Genomic DNA, 25,013 nt, shown 5'->3' on the forward strand with positions numbered 1-25,013 from the left:
TGTCTATAAAGTATTTTATGAGACTGTTAGGAGTGGGATCATTTTTGTGGCATACAAGAAGGATAGAAGGTGGTCCTTTTTATATGAGATAGAGATAAAAGGGGATATTTGGAATTTAGGAATATTTGGAATGGCCCTTTGTGCGTGGTATAGAAGTGAAAAAGATACAGCCTAGTCCTTGAGGCTAGAGATGAAATAGCCCCATTCATGTGGGGTGGATGTGAGAACAATGATCCTGTCTTTGCGGAATAGATGCGAGGGATAGAGGTGAAAGGGGGCATGTCTATTTGGGATAGAAGTGAGTGGATAATGACTCTTTTTATGCCTGTCTATGATAGAGGAAAGAATGACCATCTTTAGCTTGCCCAGCAAGTTTCCCTCTTAGTGGTTATTTAGCCCTCAGTAGAAAACCAATGTTTAACTGTTGTGTCCCATCAGAAACAAAAAGTAAGATGGCCATTCTGCTAAGTTTACTTTTATTGCACAAGCAGATGGACAGACAGCACCGTGACCAGGGGCCCCAGAGCACTGGCTGGATGCAGCATGTGTCTCCACACCAAGATCATAGAGTTCGGGAAGAGAAGGATGGAAGACTGAAAATCAGTATGTCTTTTCCCCAGCAGCTCAGGATTGTTCTGCACAGTAAATAACATGTGCTCAGAAGAGTTCCTTATATATACAGAAGGGTGAAGGCAGACTTTCCAGGGCTGAACATTCGAATCTTTCCCTCAACATTTCAAGTTATTCATCATTCATTTATTCTGGAAGAAGAGAAAAAGATCAGAGACCATAAACTCAGGGTTAAGACCAATGGATAATCCAGCCAGTCTCTTATCTGTTCCATTTTCCATGCTGTTTCTTCCCTGCTCTCTCACATGTTTGAAAACAGCCTCAGAATAAACATAGACTCTCAGGTCTGGAAGGTACCTTGGAAATCATTTAAAGAGGAGGGCACTGAATCTTAGTGAGGGAACACGATGTAACCAAAATCTCACAGTGAGTTTTAATCAGATCCAGGCCTAGTAATTGGGTCTCATGTTAGAATCTCAGTGAATATAAAGCCCATTCCCACTTTCAGTCTATTTCTACCTCTGTAAAATGAGGATAGTTGACTCGAAGGCCTGTCTAACATCTGACATCCTACAATATAGAAGATTCTGTCAAAGAAAGAATTATGTTCTGGACTGGCTAGAAATATATTCTGCTTCTAAGATATGGCCGTCTTGCTTCCTGGGAGGAGGAAATCGTGAGTCTCCTCTAAATGAGGTCCACTTCACTTTCCTGAAGGTCCAAGGCTGTGCTGACAGTCAAGGCAAGGACAAAGTTGAATATCAGATCTGATATTCATGAACTTGGCAGTAAAGTCACTTGTCCTCTCTGGGCCTCAGTTTAGTCTTCTATAAAATGAAGGGGTCAGACTAGGTGAATTCTAAATATACTTTCAGCTTTAAATCCTAGGTTCTCTAATTCTACTTACAGTGCCTTAAGAAATCAGTGGGGAAGTGTTCCTGAAGGCCCATCTTCACATTTCCCTTCCCTTAGCATTCGGATGTTGGTTTGATGTAGCCTGAAACAAGAATACAAGGAAGAAAGAGAGAGAGAGAGAGATGGTCACTATGAGCTAAGGCTTAAATTCAGTATATTCATAGGCCCACATAACAGAAGGCAGGAGAGGGATGTGGCAGATTAATTGGTCAATGCTCCAATAGCCTATTCTTCTCTACTCTGGTTTTGCTTTCTTCCCAATTGGAGCCTAGAATATTTCCTTGAGTTTCCCTTAGTAATACAAAAAGACTGGGTATCAGATGACCTAGATGCTAGTTCTAGTTGTCATTGTCTTCTGTGTGATTTTGAGGAAGTAGCAACTTCTGAGAACCTCAGTTTCCTTTTCTATGAAATATGAATAATAAAATTGCCTTCAAAATTTATTATTAATCACATTTATTTAATACTTTATTATTAATTTATTATCAATGCTAGGTCTGCTATGAGAATCAAATAATTATTCAAAGGCTTTGTAAACTTAGTGATATATACTATATATATATATGTGTGTGTGTGTATGTCTTAAGTATGCAAACATATATACAAATACATCTATAGCAATAAGATATGTTATGTTTATATATAGCATGTTTGTGTGTATGTTCATACATAACTCTAGATATACATATATGTATGTATATACAAGTGTGTATATAATGTATATGTTATACATTATATGTGTGTGTGCATGTATACATATACAATTGTATATGAATTATACATTTTTCTATATATATGCATCTAGGAATACACATGCATTATCTGTATATATACATATATATATATATATATATATATATATATTGTATGTTTTAGTACCCTTGCCCTACACCCTGGGTCCTGTTATTTCATCAATGTGGGGAATTCCCCTTATGGAAACTATTTTTTACTAATTCAGATCCACATTTAGTCTGTTTATAATCTGATTGAGACACCTGGAAGTATCTAGAGATTAAGCAACTTGCCCAGTGTCACACACCAGCATGTGTTAGAAATTGAACCCAAGGCAAGAGGCAGAACTTGATCCTAGGTCTTCATAATTCAAAATCATCTCCTAATCCACTATATTCCTCTGTCTTAAGCAAGCTCATACTTAGTTGATCCTCATAACATTCTAGTTGTTGAGGGAGGCAGTGAAAGGATCATTATCCCCATTCAACAGAAAAGAGAAGTGACTTGCCCAAGGTCATATACAATTTGGAGGTGAAGCCAGGACTACATTAACACATAAGACTTTTGACTCCTATTCAAGCTCTTTCCAGTAAATAATGCTTGTTCTATGAGAGTGAGAATGTTTCAAAGTTCAAATATGTAAAGTTCTCTATCTGATCTCCCATGGCAAAAAGAGAGAGGGAAGAATGAAAAACATCAGCCCTGGAGTCAGGAGGACCTGACTTCAAATCTTGCCTCAGACACTTACAAGCTGTGTGACTCTGGGCATGTCATTTAACCCAAATCGCCCCCCCCCCAAAAAAAAAACAATTAAAAGGAGGAAGGAGAGGGAATGGGAAACGGGACAAGGAGGGAGGAACTGGTCTCAGTGAAAAGTTTCAGAATTTTTGAGACCTTTCTAAGGTTTAGTTCTTACAGATTTTCATGACACAGCAAACAGGGATGGTTGTATGTCTTGCCGTCCTCACCACACACATAATGCAAGCTCTTTGGGCACAGGTAACCCACTCTGGGAATAACCCTGTACTGCTGGCACATCTCAGATTCCTGAAAAGGAACCAAATAAAAACAGTCACTTTTTCTAGGACCTCTTTCTTGAAAGAGAGAGTTTGCATGATTTCTCTTCTAGTAACCCCCTAAAAGAAGAGGCAAAGAGAAGAAACAGGCCTTTAGACATTCAATGTCTGCCTTAGAACAAAGAATGTTCTTTGTTTATGTCTGCCATTTTCTTCCTTGTAAGTTGGAATACAGTTCCCCAACTTTCTCTTAATAAAGAAAAAAAAAAAGGAAAATTATTGACCCAGAAAGGCAGTAACTCAAGGATACTTGCTGAACTTCCATTCATTCTATAAGGTCCTAAACATTCACTTTGCAAACCTGGTAGATAATTTAGGTCTTAAGATAGCACAGATAGAACCATGCAACTAGTAGGGTATCCCAGATTCTCTCTTTAGTCCCTCAAAGCAATTTCTTTGCCTTCCTTAATTCCTTGTGAAAGCTACTGAGGGAAACACCACTAGTTTGACTCAGTTTTTCTCCTATATTCTCTTATGGTATAGTCCTAGAATTTTACAACAAAAGAAGGGGAGAGGTAGATTATAGAGTTATACTCACCTCAGAAAAAAATGGTTTACTTTGGTCTTTATCTTCCAGTGACTTGTCAGATGAATTTTCTTTACTTCTCTTATCAATTTCTCTTTTCCTATAAAATGGGAAGAAATAGGTATTCTGATTCTTTTTACCACACACACACACATATACATATATATGTGTATATGGACATAGATATATATACATATATGCATATGTTTACTTAGATATAGGTATACATAAAATTTCAACCCATCCTTTGAAGACAAGCTCAGATATGGAAATGTAGCTTATATCCCAGGAGCCAGAGGAGGATACAAATGGGATTTTAGCTAGAGAAAGGCTCAAAGGAAGGCTTGCTTTGAGGAGGCAGGAACCTCTTGGACTTGAGCCTGAGAAATAAGGCTATCACAGACTCTAAGAGAGGATAGGCCTAGGCACATGCATTCATCCTCACTCACATGATTTCTCTGCACATGGCACATTTGTTCCTGTAGAATTTCCCATTGGCATCATAAAAAGGTTGATTCTCCCGGGTACAGATGAGGCTGTCACCTCTTATAAAGTCCTGGAACTCATGGCACAGATCCTAGTAAAGAAAGGAGAAGAAGAAGAAGAAGACGTTGGTTCACATGTGTCCTGGGCCCATATGCTTCAGCACTTTCAGAATCCTATTTTAAAATAGTAAGTAAGCAAAGGGGGGAGAAATCATTCTGAAGGACTCTTAGGTCTGGTTTGCACAAGAAAAATGGAGAAAAGAGGTAGGGGAATTTCTTGATCCAGCTTACCGCAAAACTTGAAGGCTGTGTTGACTTTTTATGAGGATCCTCAGTGAGTCCATTGAGCTCAACTCTTTCTTTTTCATTACCTTTTCTTTTCCTGGAGATGAAAAAAAGGATAAAATTATCTCTATGGACATTAGGTTGATTTTTAACATTTTAAAATTTAATTTAAGCAAACATTTCTCCAGTTTGAGCCCTTTGGTTAAATAGCTTTCTCAATTGTTCAAAACATCTGTGATTTAGTCATTGGGGATATTCAAATGGTTGACAAAATTCATAAGGTCTTGGAGCCTTAAAAGATCATAAGATTACAGATTTAGAAGTGAGAGGGGCCTCAAAGGTCATCAAAATGAACTATACAATTCTATATCTGTGGCCCTGTAAGAAGCCAAAACAAAAAGAGAGTCCCTGACTTTGAGGGGCTACCATGACTAAGGGAGAGTGGTCAAAGGTCTGGACAAAGGGATGATACCCTTTTTTCTTGGAACTGTTGTGTACTTTGCAATTTTAGGGACCCAGAAGAGCTAAAACTCAGGTAACCCAAACTTAGTTGACTTTATCACTGGCTCCATTTTGCATCACCCCACCTGAGAATAGAAAAAGGGGAAGTGGCTGAGGAGGCAGGGAAAAGTAGTTCTCCCTCCCCACTGGAAATCCTAATTTGGGGTGGGTGGTGGCAAAGATAAGAGTGACGACTTCATCTGTCAAAGGGAGGCTTCCAGACCAGCTAGTGGATCACCATATCCCAGTTGTGGAGCCCTGGCTCAGGCTTCTCACGGCCCATAGCAATACAGTCAAACTGAGTAGTCATCTAACAAATTCAGTGTCCATCTGCATCACAAAGTCCTGTGAGGTTTATATCTATTCAATAACAAGGTTGGATATCTCAATATCCCAGCTCACTTTTTTTTCTAATGTTTTCTACAGACAGTTTTGTTTATTTTAATTCCCATAAAGAAGTCAATCATGACTTCCAAATCCATCACCATTTCAAGAAAAATTCTGCTTCCTTTTAAAACGAGGAGAAAAGTAAATGTTAGTCTCTATAGCCTAACAATCCTATCTGGCCACAACAATAGCTACTAAACCATTCTCCAGGATGGTAGCAGCAGCATAAAAACCACTACTCACACTATTGCTTGGACCTGAGCAGGGTCAGCAGCCCTGGAAGACACATGATTGCCACTGCTCTGCTGGTTCTGGACATCATGACATTCCTGCCAAAGCAAGGAAACATGTTACCACCATGGTTGGGTCATTGAATCCTTCAGGCAAGGTCAGGCTGCATTAGGAACATGGTAATATGCAAAACACAGCAGCTGAAAGCTTGACCATCCTTTGCCCTCGTCAGACATATGCCTTCCAAGAAGATCACCCAGAATGTTAAAAGGCCACAAGCATACCATCTGAGCATTAGCTAAAGGAACTAGGGCTATTCAGCCTGGAGAAGAGAAGACTTAAAAAGAACAAGTCTAAAAGTATTTAAAAGACTGTCATGAGTCAGCAGTAAGAGACCTCTTCTGTTTGCACCCAAAAGACAGAAGTAGGAGCAATAGGGAACATTTACAGAGATGCAACCTCAATATTAAAGGAAGGAAGAATGATTAGACCTGTCTACCAAAGGAATGGGAAGACTTGTCAAGTAGTAGTCCAACCTCTCCTCCAGCCACTAAACTCCTCCTGGGAGATCTTCTATCAAAGGTTGGATAATGACAGGTTGAAGATTATTGTTCAGTAGGATTGTTGTTCAGGTAGAAGTTGAGCTGGGTCACTTCTAAGGTGCCTTCCAACTTTGAGATTCTGAAATTGTGGCCTATAGGCATCTCAAAGTTAGCAAGTCCAAAACCAAACTCTTTATCTTTCTCCACAAAACCTATCCTCTTCTGAAATTCTTTATTATTTTGTTTTTGCAACATGTCTTTCTTTCTTTTTCTTTTTTCCTTTCTTTCTCTTTCTTTCTTTCTTTCTTTCTTTCTTTCTTTCTTTCTTTCTTTCTTTCTTTCTTTCTTTCTTTCTTTCTTTCTTTTGTTTTTGGAAAGGCAATGATAGTTAAGTGACTTGCCCAGGATCACATAGCTAATACTCATCAAGTGTCTGAGGCTGGATTTGAACTCAGGTCCTCCTGAATCCAGGGCCAGTGCTTTTCCCACTGTGCCACCTAGCTGCCCCTAAAGGTTACTTTTAAAAAGTGAACATGTGACTTTTCCAGTCTAATCACATCTTCCTAAACTGACCTACTTAACAGTTCTTCATATTATAGGACCCCATTTCCTATTTCTCATTTCCTGTTCCCATTTCCAGCCTTTGCACAGTCTGTTCCCCCTTGCCCTGAATACATTCCCTCTTAATGTTCTCCTACTAGAAACTTTTAATATTCAGTTCCAGCACTACCTTCTGCATGAAGACTTTCCTGATTACCACCCCCAGCTACTAGTGTTTTTCCTCCAAAAAAGTCTTGGATCTCTATTGAATCTCTTTAGCATAAACCTATTTATGTACATATTATATTCACCACATAGACTATAAACTCTTTGAGGGCAGGGACTATATCACTTTTGTTTTGTACCCTCAGTGCTTAGTCCCTAGAATGTAAGGGGGATCAGTAAATGTTTCTTGATTTATGATCTGACTGATTGATTGGGGAATTGGTTGCTCCTAGCATAAGGAGGGGATGAAAAAATCAGTGCTATTATAAAAGATCATGAAGCTATATTGGTGATTACTTAAAAAGATCTTGGAGATCATCTCACCCAGCCCCTTCATTTCATAGGTGAGAATCCTGAAATCCAGAGAGGCTAAATGATATCCACACAGTCACATAAGTGGCTAATACAATTTAAATCTATTTTCACAATGAAAACTTGCTATGTTTAATAAGAATGCCTAGTACAACTTTATTTCAGAGAATGTAGGATCCTTGAAAGCTGGAAGTGTTTCAGTTCTATCCCTGCACCCTCAGCACTTAGCACAATACCTGGCACATAGTAGGTACTGACATAGGGCTTAGGACAGGACAGACATATCAAGGAGTCAGGGCACTATTAAAGTTTAAACTGGCCAACTAGATATGAGAAGTAAGAGGAGATAAAATTCTATAGCAGGAAAGTCAGTTAGGCATGGCTACTACCTGACCTAGGAGACAGAGATAACTGCAAAAGTCAGGACTATCATTCCAAAAAAAGAAAATCCCCCTTACTCTCAGGAATCTTTCCCCACTCCACCCCCAAAAGGATCTTTCCATTTTCAGGTAGTCACCTCACCTATCCTCTATAAAAGCTTTTGCCTTCCTTCTGTTCTGGGAGGAACATGTCTCTAAGCCTCCTCCCCTTCAGGCTAAGTCTTTAACTTCCCTCTTGGTCACTTTCTCTAGCACCCAATAAAGGACCATTTTCATTCTAATTGGACTGTGTGCCATAGTGTAATTCTTGACAGCGGTATACCTAAGGACCCCCACCACCTCTTTCCCTGTGACTGTACTTAATAAATGCTTGTTGACTGATTTTTTTATGAGAAATATATTGAGTATATCAACATTTCTTTCAGAAACCTTTTTACTTTGTTCCAAGCACTGGGAATTCATGAAACATATTACAGGAGAATCTGATCAATAGCTTTTTTTTTTTTTTTTTTTTTTTGCAGGGCAATGAATGTTAAGTGACTTGCCCAGGGTCACACAGCTATTAAGTGTCAAGTGTCTGAGGCCAAATTTGAACTCAGGTCTTTTTGAACCCAGGGCCAGTGCTTTATCCACTGCGCCACCTAGCTGCCCCCTCAAATAGCTTTTTCTTTCCACATTAATGTTGTAATTCAAGAAGCTCTGGCTGAGTTAGAAGAATTGATAGCCAGGACAATAGACATGGTTGGCTCAAGGCAAATGTGGGTATGTTGGACAGATCTGGAGAATACAGGGGAGACAAAGGTGAAGGGGTGTAGAGAAAAAGGCAGTGGACTTTTTTCTTTTCATATGAATTAGATTATTATAAAATTGGAATGTATCTGAGAGCTCAGCCCCTCCCTTATCTTCCAAATGAGGATGCTCAGGCCTGAAGAGTTTACTTGGCACACATTTATCTTGCCCAAGGTTATAGAGCTAGGAAGTATCAGAGTTAAGACTCAAACTCAGACTTCTGACGCTAAATTCAGGGCTCTTTCTTCTATACCCCATTTTGGTCTTATCTCAATTATCTAGAGAGAATGGTATGTCATATCCTTCATATATGTGGCCAAAGGGCAGATGAAAACTTGGTCAAAACTAAACCTATGACCTTCAGTGTATACATAAATCACTTTGACTCTCATAGATTGTCCCACAGTAGGGCCCAGCCCAGGCCTCATAGGCCATTGTTTGGCCTCTAAAAGTCTCTGAAGGAGGGAAATTATCAATTGTTTCTGTTTATGCCAGAAACCCTGATGGCCTTCCCCTCCCAGACTTTCTTTCTTTGTTTCTTTCATTTTTGCTTGCTTCTTTTTTGCTCTTTCTTTCTTTCTTTCTTTCTTTCTTTCTTTCTTTCTTTCTTTCTTTCTTTCTTCCTTTCTTTCTCTTTTTTTCTTGCTTGCTTACTTGCTTTCTCCATTCATTTACTAAATGGGCATTGCCCCAGGCAAACAGAGATCTGGGAAAGCCTTTAGCTTAAAAAGATCAAAGTATCCCGAAGTCTCCCATTAAGTCTGGAGCCATCTCCAATTATTCTGATACATACATATATATATCTTGCCATTGGACACAGATGGCTCTGGAGGAGAGAGTAAGGATGGTGACTTTACATAGTCCTCCCTCACTTAAATCCAACAACAACAACAACAAAATGAGGAAGCAAAATTAATGCACTATTCCACAGGAGCCTAAAGAGCAGGCTCCACTACTTTGCAGAGAGTAAGCCTTTAATACATATTTTTATATTCATTTGTGGTAGAATATGAGAACCCAAGAAACCTGAGACCCCACCCCAAGCTCTGCCCATAACATGGAGCTCCACCCACAATGCATTCATTCCTTTGTTAATTAATTAGTTAATTAATTCACTACTAAACTATAAGAAAAGGCTCAGGAGACTTCCCACCTCCTGCTCAATCCCTTTTTTTCAAGGTCTAGAGAGTCCCATCAATATCTTCTCTTATGGCCAGTGAATCCTGAAGCCAGAAAACTACTTTCCATTGTGACATGATAAAAATGACAAGACCAGGGTTATTCATATCTATAATCAAAGAGATACATCACAGGTAATTAGCAGCAGGCAGTAAGGAGAGACACAGTCTTGTGGTCAGAAGGGTCCATTTGTGATCTGGAAAAATGGAAGATAAATACCTTGTTGCCATCTGCTTTATTTCCATTGGACTTGTTTTCTTCTTTGGTTCTTTTCCTTTCATTGGCTTCTCTCTCACTAGAATAGAAAAGAGGAGTGGTCATGATCTTTATCTGCACTCTGTGTATTTTAGCCAAACTTCTCTCCCATCCTGATCTCTGCCAACTGGAATCTAACACTTTAAAACATATTCTGACACTTTCATGACCATGGACAAGTCACTTAGATCATCTAGTCTCCAGTTTCCTCATCTATAAAATGCAGAGTCCAGAGTAAATGGCCTATGATGTCCCTTCCAGCTCTAAATCTATGATGATATCATTTATGATTTCATCTGTGTGAATGTTCCATCTCCCAATGTAGAACACCATCTATCTGTAACAGTTTCCATGAGTTGTCACCCCCCCCAAATCAACATGGGGTAACCAGGTACCTCCGTAGTGTTGCTTCTCTCTGAACTTAACTCAGCTGGTCTTTGGACCTCACATATAGCCTGAACTCATTAGGCCTGTACTCAGTCTTTCCAGTTGGGTAGCATGTGCTCAACTAGTAGTGATTTCACGATCCTTACCCCACTCAGGGTGGGGAAATTCAAGGGAAGTGAATGAATGTCTTATCTTAATGCAATCAGACCAAAACTGTAAAAGTGAATTTCTGATCAGATTCAAATTCTTAGAAGTGTCTCTGGATATCCCCAAACAACATCTGACAAACTTGAGTCAACATGGAATTGATCATATGAGGTCAGAGTTTCTCTGGGAGCCATAGAGAAGCAAGTTTTCCAGTATATGCTGCTATCTCTGCTGAGTTGTTTGTTCCTACTTTTTCCTCTACTGAGATCCCAGGTTGTCTTCCTAGCTGAGAAATGCTAGGGGGCATTTCTTTTTTATATATGGAAATAGAAATGGCATGAGTGGTACCACCTCAACATCAGTTCAGGACTATGAGGTACCCCTGAGAGAAAGAGTGGATGCTGGCTGAGGGTACAGTTGTAAAAGGTTAACTGCCTCCCGACTTGAGGACATTTTTCTTTCACAGTTGAGGGGAAAACAAAGGATATTGAGCAAGGTAGTGGAAGATTGTATTCCACCTGCCTATTGAGACTTCCCACCAAAACAAGACATCAAGTTTTCAGGAGAAAGGTTGACAATGTCAAATAGGTTGACAGATTTATAAATTGAAGCTTCCAGTAGCTCCCCATCAAGTTTATCAAAGCTCATTTCTACTCTTTCAAATTAAGGGTTTATCTGGTAAATTAATTAATGTAAATAATTCAATCAATTTACCCAGTACTGGGAGATTTATGATTGATTACTGAGAATTGAAGCTTCAGTTCTCCAGATCAATTTGTCTAGACCTAGCTTTCCTATAATTACAACAAAGAGGAAAGACCCTTTCCAAAGTCATGGCCATTTTAGAATTCTTATTGAAATTCAATTTCCAAGAGGCAGCGAAGTGGCAAAGTGGATAAAGCACTGGCCTTGGATTCAGGAGGACCTGAGTTCAAATCCAGCCTCAAACACTTGACACTTACTAACTGTGTGACTCTGGGCAAGTCAATTAATCCTCATTGCCCCACAAAAAAAAAAAAAAGAGAGAGAGAGAGAGAGAGAGAGAGAGAGAGAGAGAGAGAGAGAGAGAGAATTTCCATTAAACATTTGAGCCTTGTAGATACATAGTCATAGATGTAAACCTTGTAGCCAGATGAGGCACCTAGTATGTTTGATTATAACGAAGGTTCACAGAATCATTTATACAGAACTGGAAGGGACCTTAAAGACTATGTAGTCCTGCTTTATAATTGTATACATAACAGAAAGGAAGGCAAGAGAAATAGCAACTTGCCCAAGGTAGTAATTTTGGGACTATATCATCAACTCATTTGCAGACCGCATTACTCACAATAAAGAATAGCACATGGCACATTTATTGATATGGGTTTTGCCATCTGGGCCTTGAATGGGATCGTTCTCTCTGGTGCATACATATTTTTGATTATTAATTAGACTCCGGTACTCGCTGCACAGATCCTGTTGATATAAGAAAATATATCACCATTCTGCATTAGTTTGAGTTGTTCAAATATGATTGGGCTGGTTTTAGAACATAATAACATAAATACATATACCACCTGTATATATCCTATGTAAAATATATAACAATAATATACATTTATATGTTAGAGCCTTTGTATATATGTATATATAGATAAATCTGTGTATATATTCATATATATGTACATATATTTCTGTTATTTGCTTTATATTTGGTATATATAGGTCATGTGCATGTTTATGTATCTATATATAAATATAAATAAATATATATGTATACACACATATAGTTAGGGATATATATATATATCCCTACCACACATATATATCCTAGGGATAGTTAAATAGATATGCATGCATGCATGCACACATACACATATCTAGAAAGATATGAACCAAGTCTACCCTAAGGCTTTTGGAACATGGGGGATATATCTATATAAATATAGATGCCTATGTAAATATCTCCCCTCCAGGGTTTCTCAAAAGTTGAGATAGATGAATAAATAGATATATATATAAGATATATATATATGTATATAAATCTCTCAAATATCTAGATCTGTCATATACATACATATTTCATATACACAAATAATATACTCATATATACATATATTTCATATATATGTTTGCATATAAACACATACTCACTCATCATATCATATAATAATTATATCATATAAAGCACTTTCCATGTATCATTTCATTTAAGCACAACAGTAAGTCTTCAAGGTAGCTCCAGAGTATAATTATGTTGATTTTACAAAGGAAGAAAGTGTGGTTCTTAAGGTTGGTAACTTGTTCATAGTTATATGGCTGACAAGGATTCGAACTCAGTTCTTCCCAATTGCAAATTCAGCACTTGGAGAATTGGCTATACCTCTCTGCTTCTAATAGAAGATGCTAAAGCCTAGACAATAGGGTATCTGAGCTGAAAGCAACCTTAGAAATTGTTCTGTCCAAGTCCCTCATGATGATGACGATTGAGGATGATGACAGTGATAACAATAGCTAACATTTATATGGTAATAAGTGTGTACCAGGCACTGTAAGTATTATTATTATTATTATTATTATCCCCATTTTACAGATGAGGAAACTGAGGAAAACAGAGCTTAAATGACTTGCCAGGGTCAAACATATGATAAGTGTTTGAGGTCAGATTTGAACTGAGTTCTTCCTAACTCCAGGTCCAGCTCCTCTATCCACTGAACCACATTGCTGTTATGGACAAGGAAATTGAAGCTCACAGATAGGGGAAGTGACTTCTTCCAGGAGGAGTTGATGGAAGAACTGAAACTAGAACCCAATTCTTCCAATATGTCATCCAGTGTTCTTTCCATTGTACTTTGATATCTAATGGACTGCAGGCTTTTCTACTGAAAGGATGAAGTGCATCCTGCCAGAAGTCACTATCTTACTATGCTGGTATCAAGAGGATGAACACAACATATTTTCCACCTTAATCTTGCACTTCAGATGCCTATATTGTTGAAGGGAAAATGCTTTGTAACATCAACGTTCTGGAGTAGCATGAGCTATTTGTTAATACTGCTATTACAATCGCTCACTGGTCAACCTTTATTTGTTCTCTTCCACATTGAACACTAGATGTCGCTCATGCCCTGAGTAAAAAGGCTTCTCAGTCTCAGTCTTCTTATAGGAGAGCACCAAAAAGGCTTTAGGATTCATCCAATGCAATTTATATCAGAGGAATCTCAGGTTCAAAGAGATGAAGGGACTTGCCCCAGGTCACACAGTAAATATCAAAGTCAGGATTCTAACCCAGGGTCTCAGACTCCAAATTCACACCTTCCACCATAGCATGCTAGATCTCGGGCTCACCTCCATGGTCATTGCTTAAATTTCTAGAGGGCCAAATAGCACGAGCTATCTCCACAACCCTGGCTTTCTCACTGGTGTAATGAGGCTAAGATTTATTTGCATTCATGGGAAAGTGAAAGAACACTTCAATAGGACTTATCAACAGAGCCAAGGTTCAAATCCAGTCTTTTACCAAGTTGCAGAATCTTGAGCACAAGTCAGTGTCCCTCTCTGGGCCTCATTTTCTTTATCTATGAAATAAAGCTATTAAAATAAATAATCATTGGAGTTTCTTTCAGCTCTGAATTTGTGAGAAAGGGGAAGTGAGTAACTCAAAGTCTCATGGTGAATTAGCAGTCATGACAGAATGGAGGTCAGATATTCAGATGCTTTCTATAATATTATCAGCTTGTGTTCAAATGAATGGGCTACAGATAAAGATAACATTTGCCACTCTTAGCTGTTGGTCACTGAGGGACTAAATCACAGTGAGCTGCCTCTTACCTTGTCCTTGCTGCTTTTTTCTTCATTGCTTTTCTTGTCTTGAGCTTCCTTTTCTCTGTAAGAAAGAGGGGGAGAAGGGGCATTAGCTCCTGTAAAGGGAGGAATATGGTACAGCAGAAAAAGATCTCAGGCCTTCTTCTAGCTCTCTGTAGCCACTGGGGTCCATCACTTCACATCTGTGGGGTTCAGTTTTCTTATCTGCAAAATGAGGGAGTTGGCCTAAAGTCCTTTACAACTCTAGATCAAATAAATATTTCTTGAGCTTCCCAGTGGCTTGCATTAAGTTAATTTCTAATGCCATTCCCCACACATGGTCTTATCATATTTGAAGGCAGAAGGATTGTAATACTGGCCCTGGAGTCAAAAGATCTAGGTTCAAACCCCTACTCTACTTCTTACTAGCTAGATGACTTTGAATGAGATACTTTCTGTCTGTTTCCTCATCTACTGAATGAGGGAGGGTAGATTTCATGATCTCTAAGTTCTCTTCTATGTATAAATATCACATGATCACCGTAGGTACAAGATCAAAAACACTTTCCAAACCTCTCATCCTCGTTCATGACACCAACTTGTTTCCATGAAGTAATTTCTATGATCTGACCCAACCTCCCCCTCCGACCTTAATTCTAACCATGTCCCTCTGATTACTGTGCTCAGGCCAGGTCAGGCTATAGGCCTGGAAGACTGTGCATGCTTTCCACCCTCTGTGACTTTGCTTCTACTATCCCTTCTGCCTGGTGTACCTTCTCTCTGGCCTACTTGCTGTTCCATCTATTTCCTCCTTCCCCTTCCCTGGGTTATTGCTGATTCTTATAATATACTTGCCCCACCCCACCCCACCCTCCACCTGGTAGAATCACTAACTTTCCTTTAAATCTCAGTTCTGTTGTCATCTCCTACCTGAAACCTTTCATAAGACAAACTAAGGGTCATTACTTTTCTAGTAACTTCCCATTCTCAAATTATCTTGTATTCACTGACTTTTATAGATGTTGCTTTCCCCCAATAGAATGTAACCCCTCTAAGCACAGATTCCTTTTTATTCTGTTTTTGTAACTCCAGAAATTAGCATGATACTTTATACATAGAGGGTACCTGGTAAAGGTTTATAGGATTGGATGGATCCTTTAGAACCCAACTCTAATTATCTTCTCTCAAAAAGCCCTTCCCCAATCCTTCCCCAGCCAGGACTGTTCTTTTCCTTCTCTAAATTCACATTAATTTGTTTGCACTCGGCTGTTGGCACTCATCCCACATGGTCTGTGTCGCTATTATGCATGTATGTATTTGTTGTTTGTTGTTGAGTCAATTTCAGTCACATCCAAATCTTTGTGACCCCAGGTGGGGTTTTCTTGGGAGAAATATTGGATTGGATTGCCATTTCCTTCTCCAGATCATTTTACAGATGAGGAAATTGAGGCACACAGGGTTCAGTGACTTGCCCAGGGTCACATGGCTAGTAAGTATCTGAGGCCAGATTTGAGCTCAGGAAGATGAATCTTCCCCACTCCAAGTCAGGTACTCTATTCACTGCACCACCCAACTGTCCACTGTATGTATGTATCTTATTCCCCAATCTGGCCTTGAGTTCCACGAGAGAAAATACTCTACTCTTACTAGCAGTTTCCATTTCTATAGCATTTAAAATTTTCACAGCCCTCTGAAATAAGTAACACAGTTATCATCCTCATTTGGAAGATAAGGAAGCTGAGGTTCCAACAAGAAGGGACTTAGGAAGAGTCACATCCCTAGTGAGTTTCAGCTGAAATTCTACCACTTGTCTTCTTCCTCCAAGTCCAGCCCCCTCAGCGACTATATCACATTGCTTCAGTGCCCAACACAAGCCCTGAAAACGATGAGGCCCCTAGCACTTGGCCCGGATGTGCACTTGTCTCACTCTCTCCCTTGTTTCTTAGATATCTAGCTTTGTGTCATTCTCCCTCATTTTAGTAGAGGCTCCTTGAGAGCAGAGATTATGTCCTGCCTTTGCTTGTCTCCTCCCACTGAGCATAGGACCTCACACATAATTGGTTCTTGAGAAATATTGACCAAATAGAACAGAATTGAGCTGTTTCATTGTCTCCATTTGCCCTTACTCAGAACCAGCTCCAAGTTCACAGGAGATGAATATCTTGAACAGCCTGAGACCCCTCCTTTCAACAAGTCATCACTTTGCTATACTTACAATATTTCTTTACACAAGCCACACTTATTGCCATGGGTCTTGCCGTCAGGACCCCGCACTGGGTCACTTTCTCGTGTGCAAATCAGTTTACCCTCTTTCATCTGGTTCCGGTACTCATCACAGTTGACCTGTGCAGAAAGACAGATGATAAATGCCTAGCTGTCTCCGAAAGGATTTCACATCTAGGATGACTTTAGTCAGTCAATAAAAAGTCAATAAATGTTTATTAAGTGTGTCAGATGTTCTGCTAAACACTGATAATAGCAAAAGTTGCAAAAGCAACCCCTGTCCTCAAGGAGCTCACATTGTAATGGAAAGACAGCAGGCAAATGAATATGTACAAATAAGCTATATGACAAATAAATAGGAAATAAACAAGAGAGGAAAGGAATTAAATTTAAGCAGGATTGGGGAAGGCTTCCTATAGAAGATGGGATTTTATTTGTTCTTCATTCTCCAAGAGGACCATGACATCAGGGTGATGTCATGACTTGCACTGACTTGGATTTAAGTGAGGGAGGGCTGTGCAAGGTTACCAACTTCACTCTCTCCTCCAGAGCCATCTGGATTGTGAGAACTGGAATGACACCCCCTGCTGGGAGGGAACTTGTGAGCTCTGGCCTGAAAAGAAACCATGTGAATTTAGCATCCAGAAGTGACCTTTTCCAGGGTTTCAAAGGTCAGCTCGTCATCAGGAAGTGATGTTTGCCACCTGTGGGACCTGTCAATCAAAGTTACCAGCCAATTAGCATGGAGCTGTGTGTGAGGATGGCCTGGCTTCCTGTTTGAGAGGACGCTTCTGGGAAAAGCCATGGAGATCGAGTTTCTCTTTCGGTTCCTGACTTGGGCAGAGGCGGGAGAGAGAGGTAGAATAGGGATATATCATCCAAGTGTTTCTCTTTACTAAACCCTAATATACTTTAATAAATACTTAATGCCCAAAGACTGGTGCTATATGTTTTCTAATTTAAGGAGACCACTCATTAGATTTTAGACACCATCGCTAGAATTTTAGGCCCTTACAGGATCCAGTGACAAGACATACATCTGAACCATTGGAGATGGCCCCAGATGTTTAAGGCAAATGGGGTTAAATGACTTGCCCAGGGTCATACAGGTGAGATTTGAACTCAGGTATTCCCAACTTCAGGGCCAGTGCTCTATCCACTGTGCCATGTAGCTGCCCCTCAAAAGATGATGGGATTTTAGTTTGAACTTAAAGAAAGATGGGTATGTCAGTAGGCAGAGATTTAGTCCTAAACTGCCGAGTTATAGTATCCCCACTGCCCCTTTGAGTGGTGTGTATTTTAAAATTCTAAATGTGGGTTCTAATCTGTCCCCCCAGTTTTGGGAGGAAACTGGCTAAAATCACTGATAAATGAGTTTAGGTTTTTTAAGGGCTTATTAAAAGATATAAGATAGTAAAGAAAGAGAAAGATTGAGAACAGATTTCTTATAGCATGGAAATCCTGTGGGCCTTCCTAAACCTCCCACTTCTGAAGTCCTCTGCCACCAAGCTAATGTCTCGCACCAAAAGAGGACTTGCCAGCATCAACTTCCTCCTTCATCTTCTCCTCCCAGAAATGGGAGGTTCTTCAAGCTGATTGGCTAGTGTCATTCAAATTCATTGGTTCACTGGAACCAAAGGTGGTCTCGATGTAAAGTTCAGAGTTTTTAGCTTCTGAGAACAATACCCTCTTAAGGACCAGCCAGATGTGCTTATAATCTAGTTAACTAGAAGTAAGATAGTCAGCAGTCAGTCACTCTCACTTAATTCAATCAGTTTAGATTAATCTCCAAGTGGGCCTTTGAGTATCTGCTAAATCCCCTTATCTACCACATGCCATTATCTTGAGACAGTGGGGTTTACAAAATCATAGCATTTTGAGTTGGATGGATTTCTAGCCCAACCATCACATTTTATTGTTGACGTAATTGATGGCCCAAGGTCACAAAGAGATTTCTTTCATGAAGGGAACCTCCTATTGACTATATGACCAATGAACTCCCTTTAAATAATCAGAATCTGTGATTCTGTGACTCCTGGAAATAAACAGTCCAGATCCTTTCCTTAAACTTACTTTGACATCCCTTCTATGCAAACCCTTTCCTGATGCCTCAGGTGATAGCACCCTCCCTCTCACCATTTATGTCTTTTGTGCATGTTCTATATGTAATTGGATGTGCATACATTATATTCCCTTGTGTAATGTAAATTTCTTGACTGTAAAGAATGTTTGATTCTTGTCTTTATGTCCCCACTCCCTGGGTACACAATAGGTGCCTTATAGATAAATGTTTGTTGATTGATTAGGAAAACTTCTGGAAGGACACTGCTTCTAATGTGGCTTCTATATACTTTTTCTCTTTTCCAGGTCCTAGACTTTTTTTTTTTTTTTTGGTGAGGCAATTGGGGTTAAGTGACTTGCCCAGGGTCACACAGCTAGTTAGTGTTAAGTGTCTGAGCCCGAATTTGAACTCAGGTCCTCCTGACTCCAGGGCTGGTGCTCTATCTACTGTGCCACCTAGCTGCCCCTAAGGTCCTAGACTTTTAAGGAAAATATTCTGATTAAGCAGCCTTATTTCATACATCCTTGACCTCATCTGAGATGGTTCAAGTGGAAGTTTGTGCAAAGTCCATCCCTTCCACTGTCAGAGGAATAACATACCTTTCCAGGAGTGCTATTATTGTTATTCCTGAAAGCAGTCATTTTCTTGGCCTCATCTTCCTTACCTCTAGAAAAGATGGAAGGGAGAAAAGTTCTGTCTGGTGAATACAAACAGATCATCTTCAAGGAATACATAACATCAAAGGCTCAAAAATAGAGAGAAGCCTGAGAGATCATCTGGTCCAACATCCCAGCCTGTGATGGTATCCCTGCCCCTACCTTTCCCACTCTTGGTATCCTGATAATGATTTATTGAGCTTCCACTGGAACATCTAAGTCCAGTTGGGAAGGGAAATCACAGCCTCCATAGGCAGCCTATTTCATTTTGGGAAAATTCTAATGGTTTGAAAGCATTTGCTTGGAACAAACCAATCTCAGCCTCTTTACTCATTAGGCCTGTGAAGTTCAGGAAGGAAGGCCTGCCAGAATCCAGAGAAATACCCCCACGCCACCTCTACCCTTGCCAGCTCCCTGCTTGCAGATATGTTCAGATACTCACAGGATTTCCTTACACATGGTACACTTGTTATTATAGGATTTGCCACTGGCGTCACGTACAGGGTCATTCTCACGGGTACAACTGAGACCTCCTTTTTTCCATTCTTCCAGAAACTCAGTACATTGGTCCTGAAATAGTGAGCAGAGAGAGGCTGAGTCTGCTATAGTACTTGACTGTGTTCTTTAATTGGTTTGCTAAACTCAGTGGTTAGGAAGAAATAACCAAGTTGTTGATGAGGAAAGTATGTGAGGTGCCCTGTGTGACCCTTGGTAAAGTCCACGCTTCAATTTCCTCTTCTGTAGAACAGAGCTAAGTTTTTATTTTAGATTTTAGCTAATTTTAGATTTTAAGGATTAGGTTTTCTGCTCTGTATAATGGGATTTAGATGATCATTAAGATGGTGTTCAGCTTTTAACCTTATTACTGTATAAGTGAGCAAATCCAGGCTTCATACCCTCCTGCTCAGCAGGCCCTGATCTGAATTATATTTTCATACAGCTAGGTCAATTGAATATATAAAGCTGAACTCCCTTTGGTGAAAAATGCCTCTCACCTTCGGTTTTCCTCCTCCACCACCCCCATGGTTGTTTCCTTCGGTATTTCTCTGATCTTCATCTTTCTTCTTTTTGTCTTCATCTTCTTTCTGGCTGGAAAGTACAAAGTGGGAGATAGATTACAAAATGGGAAATGTGCATTGGAGATAAGCGGCATATGTTTCTAGATGGTAACTTTATAATAACTATATTTATGGTTTTGGGGCTATGTTAGGCTTAGCAGTCTACAAAACATAAATACAATGATTGTACATAAAAATCAGCTGAGGTGGAGGGACTCTAAGTAGAGGAAAGATCTGGGTCCTTTCACTTCTTGGATCCTCAGTTCTTATCTATAAAATGTGCATAATGCCTTTACTTCCTACCTTATCTCAGGCTTAAAAGCCATGACACCTTAAAAGATATCAATTTAAATGTCTCTTTCTAGTGTTTCAGTTTTCTCACAGCTCCCTCCCCTCTACCATACCAGCTACACTGACTGACTTATGGATATTCAAACATACCCTCCATCTCCTGTCTCCAGGGATTTCCATATGGAGAGTGCCATATATCCAGGAAATCCCCAGTTCAGACATATATGTGTCAGTGTATGTCTGTGTATGTATATGCATGCATGAATATGTATATACACATACATATCTGTATATATACGTGTGCATGTATATTTATGTATATGCATATGTGTGTTTATGTATGTGTATACATGTATCATGTGTATACATATATGTCCTTTTCTATCATTTTATATTTCCTTTAAGATCACTAAGAGAATTTATTGGTGGGGGAGAAATAGTATAGGGAGCTGGGATTCAAGTCACTGAGCATCTGAATTGTGACTGAGAACAGATAACCTTATAAAAAAGACCAGACCCTCCAGCTCCTAGCTGTGTCTACTCACAACACAGCTTTACACATGGCACACTTATTGCCATGTGTTTTTCCATCTGGGCCCCGGACAGGATCATTTTCTCTGGTGCAGTAAAGGTTTCCATTACTCATAAGACTCCGAAATTCTTCACATGAATCCTACAAAGAGAAGGGAATCATGGTAATCTTGACATTTCAGAGATTCCTAGAAGTTTAAAAATTAGATCATAATTGTGGAGTCTCTGAATGGCTTTTAGAATGTAAGATCTCAAATGGACCTTAGGATAGAAAGCATAAAATGTCAGAGCCGGAAGGGATATGTCATTCACTATAAAAAGGACCCTAAGGAGAGTCTAAGTCCAACCTCCTAGTTTTCCAAAGGAAGACCTTGAGACCTTTCAGAACAAAAGCAGCCTACCCAGGACCATAGGAGTTCTTGGTGAGAGAACCTGGACTAGAGCTCAGGCCCCTCAGTTCTCAGGTCTAATAAGCCTCCAACCACTTCATAGCTGTGGGGTTGTTCTGAAATGTCCAACCTTTAGCTCACTAAGTGAATTCCAGAGATTCTTCCTTATACAGCCTCTGGAAAGAATTGTCTATGAGTGATCAGTGACTACAATAAACAGATACTGAGTTCTTTTCATAAATACTATTTCATAACCTCAAAGTTTTTTGTTTGTTTGTTTTAGGGGTGGGGCAGGATAAAGTATTGGCATATGATTATCTACAATGGCATAAAAATTGGCAACTCTTCCCTCCATTTACAATTTTTAAAGGTGGGGGACAAGTTAAGAGTTTTGGCCTCCCTACAGACTGCAAAACATAAAGGAAAATAACAATAGTAAGAGCCTGAAGCTTGACATTGGGTAATCATAAAGACCACACTTGGTCTAGAAGAAAAGATAAGGAAATACATAATCTCAGGTTGTGATGCATTAGTTCATTTAGTTAAGCTGCTTTGTTCATTCTCCCTTTGCTTTCTGGAGAGGGGAAAGATGAGGTTACATTCAGAAGTAAAGGGGATGTAAATGCAAAAATTGCCCTTATAAATTTTTTAAAATATTTTTAGGCTTTCTTTTGTGGTCAATATTGGATATCCATTGCCCTCCAGAAATTCTCCCTAAAAATGAATTTCAACAGAATATTCTCATATGGGGTTATTTTGTCTGCAGGAACAATCTGAGGGCTTCTCTTACATCATCTCTCCCCATGCTCAGAAATCTACAAAGGCTTCTCTTGCCTAGAGGATAAAGATTCCTTAACTTGACATTCAAGGCACCCTCAAAGCCTACTTTGTTAGTCTTGTCTCACATGATTCATCTTTATCTCATTTAATTCAATTGGATACATTAGTCACTTATTCAGGGTCCTGCACATCTTCTTACAGTATGCTTTGGTTTTTGGTAGGGCAGTTGGGGTTAAGTGACTTGTCCAGGGTCACACAGCTAGTAAGTGTCAAGTATCTGAGGCCGAATTTGAACTCAGGTCCTCCTGACTCCAGGGCCGGTGCTCTATCCACTGCACCACCTAGCTGCCCTGCCTTACAATACACTTAGAAAGATTCAAAGTTGAAATAAGACATTTCTTCTGGGAATTGATAGTCTGATAGAAGCATAAGAAGCCAAGAAAAGTTTAGTGCATAATATTACATTGTATTTGCATTAGACAGGTTCAAGCAAAGTGCTATGTGAAGTCCAAGGGAGTAAGATTGTTACTGACTAGGAATGTATCACTGTAATGGAGGTGGTGCTTCAAATGGAGTCCAAATTATGAGAATGATTTCAATAGCTAAGAAGTGAGAGGAAGAGAACACCAAGAGAAAGAAAAGGAATGACCAAAGACATGGAGAGAAGAGAGTACATAGTTTGTTCAGGGGGACAAAATAAGTCCTTTGGCTTGAGGGAGGGAAAGGAAGTAAACAGAGATAAAATTATAATGGTTGGGTCATCGGTGGCGCCTAATTGTCATAGTCCTTGGATTGGTTGAGATTTACTGGGTAGGCAATAGGGAACCATAGTCACTTTTTGATCAGATCTTTGCATAAGGACATGTGTCTATTGCTGCATGGAAGATGAAGTGGAGTGCAAAAGAGAGTGGAGACAGGAAGTCCTGCCAGGAGAGTGTTACAATAGTTTTAGATGGTGGCAATGAAGGTTGGTATGAAGTTGCTGGAAATGGGAATAATGATGCAGAAGTGGAATGGGCACTTCTTCTAAGAGGCCTTCCCTGATCTACCCTCCACCCAAGTTAATAATAATCTTTCCTCCCCAGGACCTCACATGGAACTTTGCTTAAACTATAGGACTGTAATGGACCTTAGAAGGCAATCTAGTCCATTTTACAAATGAGAACTCTAAGACCAAGAGAGGTTAAGTGATTGGCACAGGGTTAAAAAAGATAGTGAGTGGCAAAATAGCTGTTTTTGTCTTTTGTTTTTTGTTTTTTTTAGTGAGGCAATTGGGGTTAAGTGACTTGCCCAGGGTCACAGAGCCAGTAAGTGTTAAGTGTCTGAGGCCAGATTTGAACTCAGGTACTCCTGACTCCAGGGCCGGTGCTCTATCCACTGTGCCACCTAGCTGCCAAAATAGCTGTTTTTGAACTTACAACGACTGACTAAAAATACAGCACACTACATCTGCTAGTGTCTGTGTGACTGTTATTTAACTGGCCTGGGCCTCAGTTTCTTCATCTGTAAAATGAGAGCATTTGACTTGATGGCCTCCAAGTCTATGATCTCTCTAGCCCTATAGGACACTATGTTCCCTGTTCTAGAAATTCTGATATTTTATATTCTCTAGCTCTATGTTCCCATGATGTTTCATCATGGAAGAAAAATCCAAAGTGTTGTTCTGTTATTTCCAGCATAACAATCCCTGGATAACTACCTTTGTAACTTCTCTCTTCGTAATTGGTCTGGATGCTTCAGCAACCTTCTCTCTGGCTTCTTGTTGGCTTTATGAGAGAGAGAGAAATAGATGTCATTTCAAGTCCAGGACTGCTTTTATAGAAGAAAACAGGTCTCTAGGTGGTATGTTTGACATTGGAGGAAACAGACAAAGGGCCTTGATCGACAGGCCTGGGCTTTGCTAAATTTTGTTTAAGGAAACATTCACAGTAAGCAAACAGCATCTATTGTGCATCCAAGAATAAATATCTAAGAGTAAGGATATATCTTGAGAGGCCTAAGACCCTCATCCATTGAGAATCCCACTTCTGAATTCTTTCAACCAAACACAGTGACCATCTTCGTCAAAGATACCAGGGAAAGGGAACAAAAAATTCAGAGTTGCTTTCTGTTAGCACCTCCTTCATTCCAACCTCCATTCCCCAACCTCCATAAGCTCTCCTGGAAACATCTTGACTCTTATACTCACAAGAAGGCTTGACACATGGAACATGTATTGCCATGCATCTTGCCATCCAGGCCCAGGATCGGGTCATGCTCTCGAGTACAAGCAAGTCTTCCATCCCTTATGTAGTTTCTGTATTCACTGCATAGCTCCTGGCCATGGGTGAGAGAAAGAAAGAAAGAAGATAGGGCTCAATATTCTGTTATGGATACTGTTTATTCATATCCAAGTTGTTCTTTCTGAGCAAGAAAGAGCTTAGTCTGCTCTTTGCAAACTAAACTTGAACCCAAGTCCCTGGCTTAGGGCTTATTGCATTTATAGCCTCCTGGACATGGTCAAGGTCAGGACCAGAAGAGTCCAGAATAGCCCAAAACACTGTCATGGAGGCTACTGAGTGTCCCAGGGAACCAACGATCCAACCTTTGCCTCAATTAGGCAAAGGACTTGACTTAAGTTAGGCAAAGGATGTCATCTATTGATATAGGTTCTCCCAAGGTGGGAGAGCAAACTATTTTTTGAACCTAGCTAGATGCTATAATGCTGATCATCATAAGGTTGGCCACCAGGGGAAGAAAGGGTTTTTGAGTTACAAAAGCTCATGGAAACTGT

General features: G+C 39.7%; 1 protein-coding gene across 1 annotated transcript in view; it reads right to left on the reverse strand.

The window, feature by feature from the left end:
- Positions 1-499: 499 nt before the first annotated feature.
- The window catches only part of SPINK5 (serine peptidase inhibitor Kazal type 5), a 63,077-nt gene continuing 38,563 nt past the window's right edge, over positions 500-25,013 (reverse strand). The window contains exons 15-31 of the mRNA XM_043986815.1: positions 24,429-24,556; positions 23,940-24,006; positions 21,086-21,213; positions 20,187-20,280; positions 19,634-19,761; positions 19,135-19,201; positions 16,466-16,593; positions 14,278-14,332; positions 11,795-11,922; positions 9,895-9,970; positions 5,721-5,806; positions 4,596-4,686; positions 4,269-4,396; positions 3,832-3,919; positions 3,134-3,264; positions 1,478-1,567; positions 500-761 (exon numbers count right to left, since the gene is read on the reverse strand). Of these exons, the coding sequence (XP_043842750.1) occupies positions 1,492-1,567; positions 3,134-3,264; positions 3,832-3,919; positions 4,269-4,396; positions 4,596-4,686; positions 5,721-5,806; positions 9,895-9,970; positions 11,795-11,922; positions 14,278-14,332; positions 16,466-16,593; positions 19,135-19,201; positions 19,634-19,761; positions 20,187-20,280; positions 21,086-21,213; positions 23,940-24,006; positions 24,429-24,556 (1,599 nt within the window). The 3' untranslated portion in view covers positions 500-761; positions 1,478-1,491. The remainder of the gene's footprint in view (positions 762-1,477; positions 1,568-3,133; positions 3,265-3,831; positions 3,920-4,268; positions 4,397-4,595; positions 4,687-5,720; positions 5,807-9,894; positions 9,971-11,794; positions 11,923-14,277; positions 14,333-16,465; positions 16,594-19,134; positions 19,202-19,633; positions 19,762-20,186; positions 20,281-21,085; positions 21,214-23,939; positions 24,007-24,428; positions 24,557-25,013) is intronic.

Source organism: Dromiciops gliroides, chromosome 2 (genome assembly GCF_019393635.1).
Source record: "Dromiciops gliroides isolate mDroGli1 chromosome 2, mDroGli1.pri, whole genome shotgun sequence".
In the NCBI taxonomy this organism is placed as follows: Eukaryota; Metazoa; Chordata; class Mammalia; order Microbiotheria; family Microbiotheriidae; genus Dromiciops; species Dromiciops gliroides.